A 16,937-nucleotide genomic window follows, 5' to 3' on the forward strand; every position below is an offset into this window, starting at 1 on the left:
GAGAGAGAGAGAGAGAGAGAGAGAGAGAGAGAGAGAGAGAGAGAGAGAGAAATTTTTATTATTCGATTATTAAACGTAAGATATCTATAACGAGCTCCTCAGAATATGATTTACGTCGAGTTCTCTTGCTTCGTATGCACGTCGAGTTTCGACGAGATACATCAGTCGACATGATGTTGACGTGGCTGCAATAATTTCGAGAACGCACGCTTTACGAGCATTAATCGCGATTTTATTCGCTGATAAAAATAAGAAGTTTCAACTCACAAAAGAATCAAAACTAGATAGGGAGAAGGAGATATGGTAGAGATGAACAGAGAGAGAGAGAGAGAGAGAAGAGTGAGAACAACAGAAACGGAGAAGGAAAAGGACGAGATAGTGGACAGAGATTCTTAATTTCCGGTGCTTTGTTCTTGTGACCATGGTGGTCCGTTTCATTTCCGTTTCGTTGGGTCGAGATGAACGAGACGAAAGTAAAAAAAGGAGGAATCAAATATTATGAAGAGTCGAAATTCCGAGTCTCGATTTAAACGCTGAATTCTCGCGCGTCTTTAAAAATTATTGAGTTGTTTATCATACTCGGCTGGGTGTTTATTTCTCACAAAGGTCGTTAACTAACCATATAATACTGGCCGTAATTTTCAAAGGTTAATACTAACGACCTGCGCACTAACTAACGCGTACGTTTTAAGGAGTAAAATTTTAATGTGGAAAGTCTCTCGTCTAGAACGTCGTTACAACGTTACTTTAACAGTCACTTAATTTTGATAACGTTAAAATTTTCCCAAAGATATTTGATAGAACATTGGGAAATTTACAATAATTGCGTTGCGTGTTGTTTGATACATGTTCAAATTCAATTTATTTAATGTTGCGCATTTCGCGCGTATTTATTCTTAAAATTTTATAAAATCAATAATAAAGGAAAGAACGAGAGGATAGATTTTGAATTTGCATATAACACTTTAATTATGAATAATCTTCTTTTTTATTGAGGCTTCAGATTTATGATTTGAATATCTCAGGAGAATGATGTAGACGAGTAAAAAAGTATTTTCGCTATACTTGTGTTGAGATAAAAAGAATCATAGTCTCATAATAATGTAAATTATACAGTTATGTAAAGTCATAATACGTAGAGTTTGATAAGATTGGTAAAAGTAGAAGAGGTGAACAAAAGATTAGAGGAATAGTTTCAAATAAGTAAACAGAACAACCAAAAGGTAGAAATACGTATAAGAAATACGTATTTATATATTAGCAATGAATAAAAATGTCTGTTGAATTATCTTTAACAAAAATATATCACAAAAAGCTATTAAAATTCAAAATTACATAGTTAAAAAACCCGATTAATTTAATTCCAATATAATTTATATAATATTAATAATTTATTAGTAAATTATATTATATATAATTTATTAATAAAAATGATTTTAACAAATTTATTAATATTAATATAATTTATTAATAAACTCGTCTTATTATATATATTAAATTATTTGTATTTACAATATTATTGAAATAAATTAAAAATTATAACTTAATAATTCCGGAAAAAAAAAATATTTTGAGAGACATTAAAGTTATACATTGGTGATAATAATAATTTTTAGCGCGTAAGGTACTAAACAGATTTCAACGATATGATAGATCGATAAAGATATAAAGTGATCATACAAAGATATAAAGATTATGTAATTGTATATTTTAGTTACATGAGATTAAGAAATAAAATCAAGCAATTGTCAAGTTGTAATTTTGAATTTTAATAGATTTTTGTGACATATTTTTGTTATTTTACACATAATTCAGCAGTCATTTTTATTCTTTGCTAATATATAAATAGTCTTATTCATATATTAGGATTTCCTTGGAACTTTGAGCAAATTTAATATCTTTTGTATCTATATTAACACTGGATAATAACATAAAATGTCGCACACTATTTCTCACTTTCTCTCTCTCTCTCTTTGTATTTTCTAACACACACTAAGATTTTATTTATGCTAGAATTATTCCGATAAATGTACGTTTGTTTTAATTAATGCGTAAATTATGCCATGCGAACATGAATACTTCGTTTAATGTTCCCCTTCCTTAAAGTGATCAAGTCTATTTAAACCAGAAGTTTGACGTACTGATACACAGTGAGGCGCGTACAAGTCGCAGTCGTCAGTCGAGAGCCAGAGTCGGACCTAGTCGCACCCGGTACAACGCAGACGAGGTTTTCCAGTCAAGCAAACGTGGTGCGAAATACTTTCACCGGGATGCTGAGGGAAACGTTTTTCGTTTTCGCGGCACTTACCGTACTTGCTGGTGCGACCACAGTCAACAATTGTGAAAATGGTACGTACAACAGGAAATCGCGGGCATTACGCAAGAAACGTGATATCTAATCGTTATCTAATTCGAATAGTTTTTTTTCCACAAATTACGCTTCAAAAACAGGATCTCGTGATTCAGTTTCGTTTGTGATCCTTTTAAAAAATCGCAAACTAAACTAAATTTTTATTTCCTCTCGATCTTTTTTCTCGTGTGATAGGTCGTCGAAATGTAGTTAAGTGCGTGCAATACGACGAAGGACGGAGAAATTCGTTTGAAAACAATTAAGTGATTGATGATAGAGATTGTTATATCAAATGCGTAATGCGGAGAGGACTTTCGTCCTTCAAATAAGAAATCTTGTGAAAATATCAAATATCGAAATTTGTAGATTTGATTGTAACTTTCTTTTTTCTTGTAAAGCTATTGCCTTCTTTTTCATCCTATCGAGGGGACTATGTCCCTCTTGAGTCGAGTCTTAAGTTACGTGCGCTCTAAGATTACCGTGCTACTCGGTGAAAACCTGTTGACATATCATGGAATACTCTCGTGGAACTTTCTCGCGGCGTTGCGTTGAAATTTCATTGCAAGCAAGCGATCGGTACGATACGATTTTCGAAATTGTATTATATATTGCGCTTATATAAACGCTTATGAGTATTAATTTTTCTTGCGCAATTCTGCGGAGGCGCGTAATATCGTCGCGGGCACGTTTGCGCGACTGCACGACAAATTGCTCAAGTGGAATTTTTCCCTAGAAAATGACATTGAGAATTGTCACGCGAGTCGTGCAAAATGAGCATTGAGCGCGATGTCGAAGACTGTTCCGTTCATGTACGGTATAACGGGTGTAATTAGTGTCCTTGTAACTTTATCATTGCGCGATGAGCTTAATGACTGCTAATTATTGGAAGGTGCGATACGAGCGAGACAACGAGCTGCTGCATTGTTATTAATACTCACGTGTAATTACTTATGGGGAAACATAATTGACGTGCGGTGAAAGTGACGAGCGGAATACTAACGTGAGTGTTAATTTACGACCAACATGTTTAGGATTTCAATGCTGCATTAGAAACTTGAAGCCGACTACACCGCGTATAAGTGTTTTGTTTCGTACTGTACATTTTTAAACGGTACTTCTCTTTGGCGTACCTCAAGCGTATGATTTAAGACGATGGTAGCATCTTAACTTGCAATTTTCTCTCTCTCTCTCTCTATTTCTCTGTTTCTCTTACACAGGAATATCAGTGTAAAAAACATCGCACTGTCGTATGAGATGTTACATGTATCTTTTTGTTTTGCGCTTTGTATCACTTTGATATTTTGACGTATTTGTTTCTTCAACATCTGTGCGATCTAAAGAAGTTTGTTTTTGATCGAATAATTTATCCTAGAAAAAATGTGTTCTATCTCCAATTCAAACATAATGCTTCTAACATAGTTCATATCAGATTCTCGAATAGAATTTCCTCATGCTTGATGTATTGGAAATCGTGATAATTGGTTATTGTATATTACAGCGACACCACATTTAAATAAAATGTACTTGCAAAAATTTTATACTACAAAAACTACATTCAGAAAAAGCGTTACGCGTGACGCGAGTGTTTTACGTATTTACGAAAGGATTTACAAAATTTGAAAAGTGTTTCCTTTACATGTTCGCTTAATTCTCTCTCGCGAATTTTAAATTTCAAATTAATCGCCCCTCGCACGCGACAGATTAGTATTCGAGTTATCGTTCAAAATTGCTTCTCGCTGACCGAATATCCTCGTCTATAACTACTCGTATGTTGACCTTCAGCCGCGAATGTAATCACAACAGGCCAACGTATAATTACCTTTTCAAATGGATCAGCAAAGACAAATCTCTGTGTTCATGTGACATTCGTTTTGAACAATAATTTCGTACGAACCATATATTATTAACATCGACAATGTAACATATCCGAACAAATTTGTGTGATTTCATTTTTCGCGAAACTTTGCTCAATTGAAATTTGCTGTCGCTCGTAATACTTGAGAACGGTCTTTAAAAGGCAGATGTTACTGTCGTTGCTACTTGCGTTAAATTACTTAATTATTAACTAAGCATCAACTAGCACTTTGTACTCGACTTCCGCGAGAGTAGCAAAAGAGAGAAGTATGCACCGATGTGAATTGGATATGTTCGATGTATTGCTTTCTCTTATTTCGCATCCTTAGCGATGCTGCAAATGACTTTGAGGTTCGGTGAAGGAGACCAAGTGTTTCAAGGTAAACTACTTCGAAGTGATAAAATTAAACTTAACAACCTTTGGTTCTTTGCTAAAATAATTATATATTCGCACGATATATATTTTTGCGAGATAGAAAGAGAGTGTATAACATGATAAACAACAATAAACAACAATAAACGCAAATAATAAAATAATTTAAAGCATGCGACTTCTGCGTATTATACAAGAACACAGCGGGTATTACACGCACGTCGCGAATATATATTGTTGTTTTCAACCGCAACTGGCGACATTGGTGTTTTTACGGTCAACAATAATATATTTGAATCAGGTATCGTTCGTTTAACGAAGTACGATTAAATATACACGTCGTTACTGGCAAAAAATTCGCGAACATTATTTTATTACTCTTTATTATATATATATATATATATATATATATATATATATATATATATATATATATAAAAGATACTCTTTAACTCTCTTTCGTGGTATGTAAACATTTCTTTATGGAGCGCAAATTGTAAATCACATTGCAACTGTTAACGTTCGTCGCTCGAACTGACACTTTTTATTGATATAGCGATAATTTATAATTTCAGAGCTTCCATTAAAAGACGGCATTCGGATTATGGTAACGGATTGTGACGTACCTACATGTCTGTTGAAGCAAGGCACCAAGGTTACCATACAAGCCAGATTTACGCCCGAACGAGTGATTAACAGTTTGATCAACGATGTAAGCGCGTTACTCTTCAACGTGCCCTTACCGTTTGTGGGAGTCGACGGAACAAACGCCTGCGACAACATTTATAATGTCGACGGTAGCAAAGCCGGATGCCCGATGCAGCCAGGAGTCGAATATGTCTACAGAAATAGTTTTGACGTGCTGTCGATATATCCCAGGGTCAGTAACTTCGTAACTTCTTTTTCTCTTTTTTAACGAGGAATTTTCCGTGCAATCACGCTCATGATTTCGATGATTCATGATAATAAATATCAATCACTTAACGTGTATCAACGCGACACGCATAATTTTATAGACACCTTCGACGGTGTTCGACTGAATGACTCTCTCGTTTAATAACGAGCACGGCTTATTCTTTTGTAATTCTATTGATTTTTTCCCGATTATAAATATTTATTATAACGTTGTTTACAGGTTGCACTGACCGTACGTTACGCATTGCGGGAAGGAGATAACAAAGTTATATGTTTTGAAATACCATCAAAAATTACAAAATGAATTGCGGATTCTTCTGTTGCGGATTTTGATATGTTATAATTAAAGGTCACAATGTGAGTAATCGAGACAAGCTGGCCTTGAGCTTATGTAATGCAACTGATTGATTATGCAGCATCGTACAAAGCGAAAGTGCTACTCTCAATGTCGAGTGTATTATGTCGTAAACATAAAATATATTTAATAAAATATTTTCTAATTTTCGTTGGGACAGCTTTTTCTTTTTTAACCTTCCATTTATCTTTGTCTCAATTTTCAAGGAGATTCTTTAAGAGGTGAATATTTCACACGAATCTAACTCAAGTAACTCAAGATAATTGCAGGAAATATGTAATAATTATAGACTAACTATATACTATGTAATAATTATAGATTAAATATGTAATAATTATAGATTATACAGGATATTTGATAAAATAAGTGTCCCATATCGCATGTACACGTAAGTTAGGTCAGACTAAACACAAAATTTCTCAATCATTTTGAAAACAAGCAGAAACTTTGAGTTGTTAGTCAATTGAAAAAGTTAGTTAAAAGAGATTGGCAAATGATCACGCACGTAATACCATAGATAATAGCAACGTCTACCGTCGTATGCTTGTAAATTAGGTCAAATTGAACAAGAAGGTCGTACATCATTTTGCAAATAACCAGAAAGATTTTTGAGTTATTAATTAAAGAAGATTGGTGGATGATCGTGAGCAATAATTTATCAATGTTCAATCAACATGAAGTCAAAATCCATTTTAATCTTAAATAAAAAATTTATTCTTGTGATTTCGAGTGGCAATATTTTCACTATCGTCTCGAGTAAAATTACTGTCGCTTTTCGCTTGTTTTGAGTGAAATTTCATTTCAAGAAATTTAGAGAGCAGAGGTTTAAAGTTTTAAAATTTGTGTGTGCGTATGAGTGTGTGTGTGTGTGTGTATGTGTGTGTGTATGTGTGTGTTACTTTCCAGAATGTAAAAAAATTTCGCCGAGTTTAATTGCATCCTGCAAGTACGTTATTATTTACAGAAAGATTAAAATTGTCGCGCTTAATATAGTCGCGAGACTTTAGCCAGGAAATATTTCGAAAAAGCTCATTTCTGTATGGAACACGTCTTTGTGTATTCCTATTTGCAATTTTTCTAGGCTATATTTGCATCGTATTTGATATTAATAAATGATTGTAGTTTCATAGAGAGCGAGACTTCGTTGCGTTCATCTGTCGGTAAAACGGTGGTGCCCACAGCAATTCCGACACCTGGTGCCTTCACCGACGGTTGATCGAAACTTCTCGCCGACGTATAATCACACTCCATAGGTAGGAGTGGCGTGGAATTTACATATATGAATATTAAAAAATGTCGAAAAATGGAAAAAACTAACTTGCAAATGAAGCGTATAACTCGACAAAGAGCGTGATTCTGGAATATGTATGTGTGCGCGCGCGCGTGTGTATGTGTGTGTGTGTGTGTGTGTGTATGTATAGTCATTGCAAATATCTCGACGAAACGAGGAAGAAAATTCTGCGCGTTTCTCGTGCAGAACGGACGAGTTTATAAGAACGAACGTTTAAAACATGTTTCGAAGAATCTGATGGATGTCAAAGTTTTCGAAAATATGGCAACAACTCGCGAATGCAACATATACGTAAGCATGTGGTTCTTTTTAAAGATCTCGATAAAAGGAACAAGAAGAACACTGTATGCATTTCTTTCGCAGAATTCAGGTTTCCACGAAACAAAACAGAGGAAAAATTTATTATTTCCAAAAATAATCTGAAGAACTGTCTACTTCCTTTATAGAAATATCATACTAAGAATCATTGATAATTACTTATTATCCAGTATTTTTAATACTGAAAATAAGTAATTATCAATGATTCTTAGTATGATATTTCTATAAGGATTGCGATAGGCCGCTTAAAAATATATGGTTTGAACACAATTAAAAAAAAAAAAAGAAAGAAAAAAATTAGAAAATATACAGACACGTTGTTGTTTCCGAAAATATAAGTTGAGTACAATAAAAAGTTCAATATATAATCGACATTTATAAAAAAGAAGAAATTAATCGAGAGAACGAAAACTAATAAAAGTGGTTCACGAATTATACATTCCGTTCGTGTGAGTCAATGCTATTTTCACAAATTTTATAAATTAATAAAATTCATAATTTTTATAAATTAAGAGTATTTTTCAAGAAAAAAAATTCGAGCTATTAAATATTCAATCAGATCAACGAAGGGCGACGCATTCCATGTGTGTTTTCGCAGTGACAATATAATAAGAAGACAAAAATATTAAAATGCAATTACGCGCACGAATGTAATAAATTCACTTATCGCGACGCGACGTTTTTCTTATAGTTTATCGCGCGCGTATCACGGCGCTTTTCACGAGTGCATAATCGCCCCGGCGAATTTACAACGTACGTTTAAATGTTCGGTAAGCCCTACAGCAGCACCGCGTCGATACTATCGTTGCATTTCAATTGGCAGGAATGCAGCTAATAATCACAAGTACAGAGAGATATCGCTGTAACTCTTTAATTACGATATTGGGCTTCGCAAGATCCGCGAGATTAATCCGTTTATTGCGTTCTGCGAATGGTACATTGTTAGCGTGAACTATACAGCGCTTTAAACAATGCTGACGTATTAATAAAGAATAATAACAGTAATAATGTTAATGCATTACTTATTTTCATTAAATATATTAGGACAAAATATTTTAGGAAGTCTCCCTTATTTTTTGTGAATTTCATAAACAAAGATATATTGTACATTGTTAAAATTATTATTAAATGAAAAACACAGGATGGAGTAATCAGCATCCTTTAACAAGAATTTCCTCTCCCGTGTATTTGAGCGCTTAGATCGAAGTAGACAGTACAATCTTTTTGTAAACACGCGGCCTCTACTATGATAATGTACCACGCTTTATCGGCTCGCGTAGATCTGATTTTAGATTTTCGTGCTTGCAGCGGCTCATTAATCTCCTCTATCTTTCGAAGAAGATCAACATATTTCACCGCACGAACGCGCCCTGTAAAATTCAGCGTGCGATGCGTTGAAGCGTTTGCAAGATGTTTGCACGCGTGCATCGATTCGGTTGAGTTTGCACGAGCGGTCGTGCGACCACGCGGTGCGAAAGTGGCGTTAACGAAGTGCCGAAATCGCGGAATTACAATAGAAATGCCAGAAAGTCTTTGAAGAGCAAGTTCGCTTATATATTTCCAAATGTTATTATCGATATTTCCGACTTAATATGGTTATTGGATACTACATTAAACGTTATTGGAAGTCCCTGACCTTGACTTTACATTTTGCAATATTACCGTAAACCGGTAAACCGGTCAACCGTGCATAAATAGATTTATTGAATTACGTAAATTGTAATTAATTAAATTATGTTATCAAGAATATAATTGGAGACAATAGACAATAGAGTTTAAATTACGGTTAAATTAACGCTTTTCGTGACTTACAGTTCGCGATAGATTCAAGATGGAATTCTATTTGCAAGGATATAATTGAAAATTATCGGAATTACGTTTATGAAATTTTAAACGTTTTCTGTGTCACATGACGTATAAAATTACAGATTGAATTGTGTCTCAAATTTTGTCATAAATTATAAGTCGTTTATAATAGGCTTTTCAGAATAATTACAGAACGTGATGCGACTTTGCTACTAAATTACTCTCTGCATAACTTGTGTGAAATAAAATTTAAAAAGGAGGAATAAGTCAAAGTGAATAAACTGTTTCAAATTTATAGGAAAGAGCAGCAGTCTGCATTCTTCTGAATCATATAGAAATACGAGATACGTATTTTTTTCTTAAATATTGACCGAAACATTTCTGGCTTTGTCAGCAATCCAAAAGTACTCACTCGATCCTCTGAATGACGATGAAATCACTGCGTGCATTTTTGTTTTCAGATTACGATACTTTTAATCGAATATCACGTGGATGTAAAAACGTATGTCAATTAAAAAAAAAATTTCTGTTGAGATACAATACACGATAGTAAAAACGATTATTCGGACAACAATATTTGGTAACAGAGGATAGTTTTAATAGTAACCGCGTACACCTCGATACGTCACACTCGTATCAAATGACATAATCGGTACAGTGAAATGAAGACAGATACAAAAAAAACATCATATAAATGTCATCCGTATAAAGGAGAGAGATGAGAAAGTTATGGAAATAACGAGTAAAAATATTTAATTAATTAGTAGTAATTAAACAACATTACGTTAATCAATATTGTACTAACAAATAATTAAGTTAATGTTATATAAATAAATACACCGTTCGGTTGATGGTATTGTATATAGAAGAGCAACTATTTCCGACCATCATGTATGTTTTTCGACAATAAACACGTATCGTATTTGAGAAATTATTTTTGGATTTATATAGATATAGAGCGAGAATTTAGACCGAATTTTTTTGAGCGAGTACATACATGATAAAATATCTATTTGCAGACGCTTTACTTTTAACCCTCCATATAATCAGTTATTTTCGATACACCATTCGAAATTTTAAATTATGAATAACGAAGACATACAAAATTCCGTTTCAAACACGACTTTTAATAAATTCTAAATCATAAACGAACAAAGGATCGGAGCGGTTTCTCCTTAATTACGGAGACAATAGAGCACAATTAGTTACGACAATCAATGAGATAATTATGCAGGTACAACAAATAAACTGACTCACCGGTCGTTGTGTCTGCGTGGCATCTTTCTTAGTTTCTCCGGAGACAGCTTTCGCGATTGCATCGCTCTTTCTCCGTCTCGCCATTATGCTCCAACTTGCGCAGAATGACGATGTTAACACACTCTCGGTCTTACGACGTTACGCACTCCCGATGCCACGGTGTTACGGTACTCCCGATATTACGGTATTACGATACTCTCGATATTTCACCCTTTGAACAGCTTCAACGAGTGAACAAGCCGGCGAAGGGAACGCGATAATTTGTCCCGGAGCGCGGATAAACAGATATGATGTCACGTTAGATTCTTTGAAATCTCTAGTCCAATGAATCAACCGAACACGCAGAGTTCAACGTGCACACGCCATAGTATTATAAAGGTTAACGTACCGTGCGTCACGAATGCCGTCAAAAGTCATGTTTTACGAAACGCACGCGCGAAGTCACGTTTCAGTATAACGCGCACAAAACGAGAATGAACAACGTACGTGATGTTTCGGCGCGTAAACTTTGCCTTGTATCGTCATCTTACATCTACGTATTATCGCGACATCTGTAGACGAATTTGCGTACTGCGTATACGCGGGGAGGTCGACCAATCATAGGCTCGATGTAAAGACTCCCGCACACAATTTCCGTAACCGTAGACGTAAGGGCCGTGACACACAGAAAAACTTAGGGACTGAACACAATAACAGGAATAATGAATAGGGAATCGAGAATAGAGAACAGTTCAATATTAAAACATGAAACCTAACTCCTTATCCATAACCTTGCTTTAATTCTTAAGCCATAAGAAATTGACCAACCACAATTGATTATTTTTAAAATAATTGACTGTGATTGGTCAATTTATTACGGCTTAAGAATTAAAGCAAGGTTGTGGACAAGGAGTAATTCATCAACGCAGAATAGAGAAACAGAGGAATAGCGTTATTTCTTGTTTTCAGTATTTCTTATTCCTTATTCTCTATTCCCTGTTCCTTATTCCTTTTATTGTGCTCAGCCCCTAAAGTAAGACGTAAGCAGTAAGCAAATTGACCAATTAGTTGCTGATTTTTTTTACGGTCCAAGAATCAACGACTATGATTGGTCAATTTGCTTACTGCTTATATCTTAAGCGTCTTCTACAATGGCAATAGGAGTAGTAGTAAGAAATAAGCAGTAAGTAAATAGACCAATCACAATCGATTATTTTTGAAACGTAAGAATGGAATTGGTCAATTTGCTTACTGCTTATTTCTTACTACTACTCCTACTGCCATTGTAGAAGACGCTTTACAGTTTAAGTTTTTCTTTGTGCCACGGCCCTAAGCTAAAGAACTAGCCCTTGTCCACAACCTTGCTTTAAGATGTAAACCGTAAGAAATTGACTAACCTATGTATTTTTAATATCTGAAAGAAAGAAAAGAAACAATTGCACTCAAACGGTAGAATTTTTGCACACGAAAAGTAGCTAACAATACTGATCTCTGATTGGTCGATGTCTGTGCGTAGCGGTGTACCAATACAACGCGCCAATACAAGTCCGTTTTGTCGCATCATGAAAGAAAGCAGATCTTCTCGAAAGCGAATTATACACGTCGAAAATGAGTATAAATACATTGAACGTTGACTGAAGTCTCGATTGATCGCGGCCAAGTGAAAAAGTAAGAATTATCGTATATGGTCGTAGTCGATCGTGATCGCGTCCAAGTGAAAAAGTAAGAATTATCATATATGGTCATAGTCGATTGTGATCGCGTCCAAGTATAGATTATCATGTTAGATCGCAGTTAACACGCACGATACTAACTTAACCTAATTACCGGTTGGCATCGCACAAACGTCACGAAAGCACGATCGGCAACGGATTGACTGTCCAATGATTGATAGAACGATCAAAACACGTTAAAAAGATATATGCACGATAGCATCGGGCTGTTTCATGCAATATAACACGATATAACACGCACCGTGCGGTATCACTTGTATATGTCGCGTGTGTGCGACTTTATTTCACGGCGTCGGGGAACGCTAAACTATTAAAATCATCGAGTCTCAACGCGACGTGACGCACCGCGCCGAGCGTCAAAGAGCAACTAGGCGTCTGAATGAACGAAATTCCGTTGCGGAGCGTCTCAATGTTTGTGTACGCGTCGAGGGTAAACACAGCGCGCGCGACATTTTTTGCACGCGCCGCGAGCAACCGCCGTGTGCCGTCTCGTACCAGTCGCGCGGTAAATCGCGCGTAGTAAGTGTCGTTTATGTAGTCGGCCCGTCTTTGACGCTGAATGTTACGTGTGAGTAATTATTCGGGAATGTCGATCGAAGTGTAATCGCGACGAAGATATTCTTTCGTCATGTAATCGTAATTACTTTCGAACGCGCGATCGCGATCTGTGTTACCGGCCGGCCTTATTAAGTGTCGCGCGATAGATCGTGGATAGTATCTACTTCCCAAAGCTGGTAAATCGTTGTCGAAACACGTCAAAAAGTTACGCGATAGTACCGGGCTGTGCCGTTTGTGGCATCGAATTCACGATTCGTGTTGCGAGTTACGTGGAATTTAAGGACGCAAGTGAGGTTATGTCGCCTGCGATGTAGTGGGGTTCCCCGCTGCTCTCACAGTCGTCTCAGATTCTCGCTACTTTGCACTGTTTCGTAGAGCGAGTGTATCGTATGAACATGTGAGAAACTGATATTAATTTCGCGATGGACGGGAGTTTTAAAACTGTCGAGTCTGAATGCATCGCCGTCACGCGTGAAAGGAGAGGATACATATGCTCTCCGCGAGAGACAATCCGAACGTGTCGTTCGTATACAAGTCGAGAATAAACAGTGTGCGTAGTGCAGCGTTGTTTTTTGTACATGCCGCGAGCGAGTGCCGTGTCGCCTCATGCAAGTTGCGCAATAAATCGCGCGTAGTCGGCCCGTCTCTGTCTGATTTTACATCTGAATAATTCGAGAGTGCGAATAATTATTCGAGAGTGCGGATGATCGACGAAGACGCTTTCTCACGGTGTAACGCAACTATTTTCGAACGCATGATCACGATTCGTGTTACTGGCCGGCGTCGTTAGGTGTCGTGGATCTGGGATAGGGTTCATTCGCTGTCAAGTGGTCGTCCGATTGCGTCGGAAACGCGATAGTACTCGGGTTGTGTCGCTTGCGTGTCATCGGATTCGCGATTTGTCCTGTGAGTTATTTGGGATTAACGTAACGCAAGAGATTGTGTCGCAATGCGTACTGTGTACTGTCGTCACTTATTCTTAGCGTCATCTTAGACCCGGGCCAGCTCGCATCGCGTCGGAGTATCGTGTGAGTATATTGCAATAGTATACGAATGGCTGTGAGTGTGCTACGCAGCGCACGAGACACGTAAAGTATTAAAATTATGAAATCTCAACATATCGTACGACATCGTGCGTGAAAGGAGAGAGTTACATATGCTCTCCGCGAGAGATCAACCCAAACGTGTCGTTTGTATACAACTCGAGGGTAAACAGTGTGCGTAGTGCAGCGTCATTTTTTACATGTCGCCTCGTGCAAGTCGCGCAATAGATCGCGCGTAGTCGACGTCCTTTGCATGGTTGGCCGTCTATACGCTTTCTCGATGTAATCGTAACTACTCTCGAACGCGTGATCGCGATTCGTGTTACCGGCCGGCGTCGTTAGGTGTCGCGGATCTTGGATAGGGTTCAATCGCTGTCAAGTGGTCGTCCGATTGCGTCGGAAACGCGATATGCAGGATTCACATCGCGTCGATGTCCGACGTACGACATCGATATCCAATAGAACAGCTTTCTAATATAGAATTTAATTCTCCATTAGAAAGTTCTTTTATTGAATATCGACGTCGTATGTCGGACATCGACGCGGTGTGAATCCTGTAATAGTACTCGGTTGTGTCGCTTGCGACGTCGAATTCGCGATTTGTTCCGTGAATTATTTAGGATTAACGTAACGTAATGCAGGATTCACACTGCGTCCGATGTTCGACGTGCGACGTCCGATATCCAATAGGAGAACAGCTTTTTAATATAGAATTCAATTCTCCATTGGAAAGCTATTCTTTTATTGGATATCGGACGTCGTACGTCGGACATCGAACGCGGTGTGAATCCTGCATAAGGGGTTGTGTCGTACGCGATATGTACTGTCGTCACTTGTTCTCAGAATCTTAGTTCTCGTCATCTTATTGTTAGATCCGGGCCAGCTCGCATCGCGTCGGAGTATCGCGTGAGTATATTGCAATAATATACGAGTGGCTGTGAGTGTTGCTACGCAGCGCACGAGACACGTAAAGTATTAAAATTATGAAATCTCAATATATCGTACGACATCGCGCGTGAAAAGAGAGGGATTATGTATAGTCACCGTGAAACAAGCGCGGACGTGCCGCAATACGCAGATTGCGGGGAGGAAGCGCGCGCCATCTTCGTAACGTCATATTTTGAATTCGCTGTTATCTTAGTACCGCTGCTGTCTTATTCGCGCCACTTTGGTCGTAGATCGTACGTAGTACGCGTACTTCGCGTTGTCCGTCCGTCTAATGGTGGATTTTGCGCACGGATGAGTATTCGGAAGTGTCGATTGGAAGGCATCGAGTGATCGCGACTAACTCGCGATTATCATGGGGTAATTGTAGCGTGATCGCGCGACTATAATCCGCGTTATCGAGTATCGTTGTGTACGCGTCGCGCAATGAAACGTCGGCAGCGTCCATTCATCTGGCCGTCGATCGTTTGGACGCGCTGCGAAGGTACGCGAAATCGTGCTGTTTCGTGTATGATATTCGATTGGCGCTTTAGTGCACGCTTTATGCGACACGTACGCGCATAACGAACGCACGAGCGGGAGTGACTTTTATTTTCGGGGCGAACGCCGCGGTCCACAGCAAAATGGCCGAGGCATTTTTCAGCTTCGCTTATTAATCGCGCGCATAATGTCGAGTGGAGCGGGTCGGTCGATTGTTGCTCGCCCGCGAACGTGCCGATAATTTGTCGTCCCGTTTACGGTATTTGCTCCGGTGATTTTCGGCGATTTTATAGTTGCATATCACAGCATTCGTGTACGGTGTCCTGTTATTGTCTGCTCGCGATCGCAAATAAATCGTCGGCGTGTTTCCCACTCTCGCTCACCCGCTTATTACGCGCTGATCGTAATCACCGGGAGTGCGTTAAAATCATAATACCGGGAGTGCGACGGAGCTGTCTCTGGAGGAGTCGAGGGCCATCAGACAACCACCGATGCGGAAAATGGTGAGTAAATTTATTTATTCTACCTACGCAATTATTTTATTTGCCGCAACTAATTACATTTTAATAATGGTTGTAATTAAAAAGCGACGGGATTAATGATTTATCATTTTATAAAATTCGTAAATTACAATTGTATTGCAAAGGATACGATAAATAATATATTTACCTGATAATTATGTCTTTTTGATCCAATGGAAGAATGATTTCATTATTTTCTCGTTTAATGTTTTGATATGTTGCAAATTGCGTGCATTAATTGTTTCAAATCTGCTTATAATAATCGGATTAAAATATTTTTATATATTTATAATAATTACACACCTATATCAATCTTTTCAGGAGCAACCGAGAGGTAGAGATAGAAAGAGACAAAGGTAAGAGGCGAGACAATTCGACGGTCGGTGAGTGTTATTGCACTTATTTTTTATACCTTGAACGCGAGGTGCGTCTTTTATATTTATATACGTCTATATGTGCTAACCCGCGTTAATGGCATCGCGTCGGAATTTTCGCTGTTCTCATTACATTCTTTAGAACTTTCGATTGTTAAGTAATGTCGCACATCAAATTTCGGAAATTCCGCGTGACTATATTTTACTCCTGTCGAATTTGCGCAAGTACTTTTTTCTGCGAGTCAGAATTAAAAGTTAATGGTTAATATTTGCGTGACAAATTTATTTCTGTATTACAAGATATGTTATAAAGTTATGTTACAAAATATGTTACAAAGTTACATTTCGACGTTTGAGATTTTCAATAGAATCACACGTTTTACAACATATTTTGCATTACAAAACAAATATATCGCGTGCAAGACCTAGTTATATTAGAGTAGTCAGATTTTCATATTTTGCATTCGGTCGTTGAAGCAGGAAGGTAAATAAACTGAAATAAATTGACCGAAGTATATTCTGTTACGGTATATTATATTCATTTTTAAATATTACCAATGCACTCGCGCTCAATGGTATAATTAATCACAAATCATATATATTCGAAAAATTATAAAATGCAGTTTCACACATGTATACACACGTAACCATTGAAAATAACAGATAAGTTTTTTATTTACACGAGTTATGTTTGGCTAAATAAATCACAAATAAACGGTAATTTAAATATAGCTATATATATATATATATATATATATATGTGTGTGTGTGTGTGTGTGTGTGTG

The 16,937-nt window shown here is 37.2% G+C and overlaps 2 protein-coding genes across 8 annotated transcripts in view; both read left to right on the plus strand.

Annotated features, from left to right (window-relative positions):
• Positions 1–2,134: 2,134 nt before the first annotated feature.
• Positions 2,135–5,997, plus strand: LOC116850411 (ecdysteroid-regulated 16 kDa protein). Its single transcript, XM_032828680.1, has 3 exons — positions 2,135–2,349; positions 5,153–5,457; positions 5,713–5,997. Exons 1-3 carry the CDS (start codon positions 2,271–2,273, stop codon positions 5,794–5,796), a joined length of 468 nt encoding a protein of 155 aa, XP_032684571.1. The 5' UTR covers positions 2,135–2,270; the 3' UTR covers positions 5,797–5,997.
• A 6,517-nt stretch (positions 5,998–12,514) lies between these two features.
• The window catches only part of LOC116850399 (nephrin-like), a 539,959-nt gene continuing 535,536 nt past the window's right edge, over positions 12,515–16,937 (plus strand). The window contains exons 1-4 of one of the 7 annotated variants that reach the window (XM_032828641.1): positions 12,515–13,817; positions 14,705–14,738; positions 15,564–15,760; positions 16,100–16,134. The gene's annotated coding sequence lies outside the window, so the exon portion shown is untranslated. Of the gene's footprint in view, positions 13,818–14,550; positions 15,761–16,099; positions 16,162–16,937 lie in introns of those variants that run through there. The other 6 variants (XM_032828643.1, XM_032828645.1, XM_032828638.1 and 3 more) reach the window with 6 other exon arrangements.

The sequence above is a fragment of the Odontomachus brunneus genome, unplaced genomic scaffold, assembly GCF_010583005.1.
Source record: "Odontomachus brunneus isolate Ranch 3 - 2012 unplaced genomic scaffold, Obru_v1 Obru_scaffold_144, whole genome shotgun sequence".
NCBI lineage: Eukaryota > Metazoa > Arthropoda > Insecta > Hymenoptera > Formicidae > Odontomachus > Odontomachus brunneus.

Bases quoted from the DNA above. Each gene is read 5' to 3' on its own strand.
- LOC116850411 (XM_032828680.1), top strand. From the start codon at position 2,271: ATGCTGAGGGAAACGTTTTTCGTTTTCGCGGCACTTACCGTACTTGCT. The intron at 2,350-5,152 runs GTACGTACAACA...TTATAATTTCAG, and splicing joins AGTCAACAATTGTGAAAATG to AGCTTCCATTAAAAGACGGC. The intron at 5,458-5,712 runs GTCAGTAACTTC...CGTTGTTTACAG, and splicing joins TGCTGTCGATATATCCCAGG to GTTGCACTGACCGTACGTTA.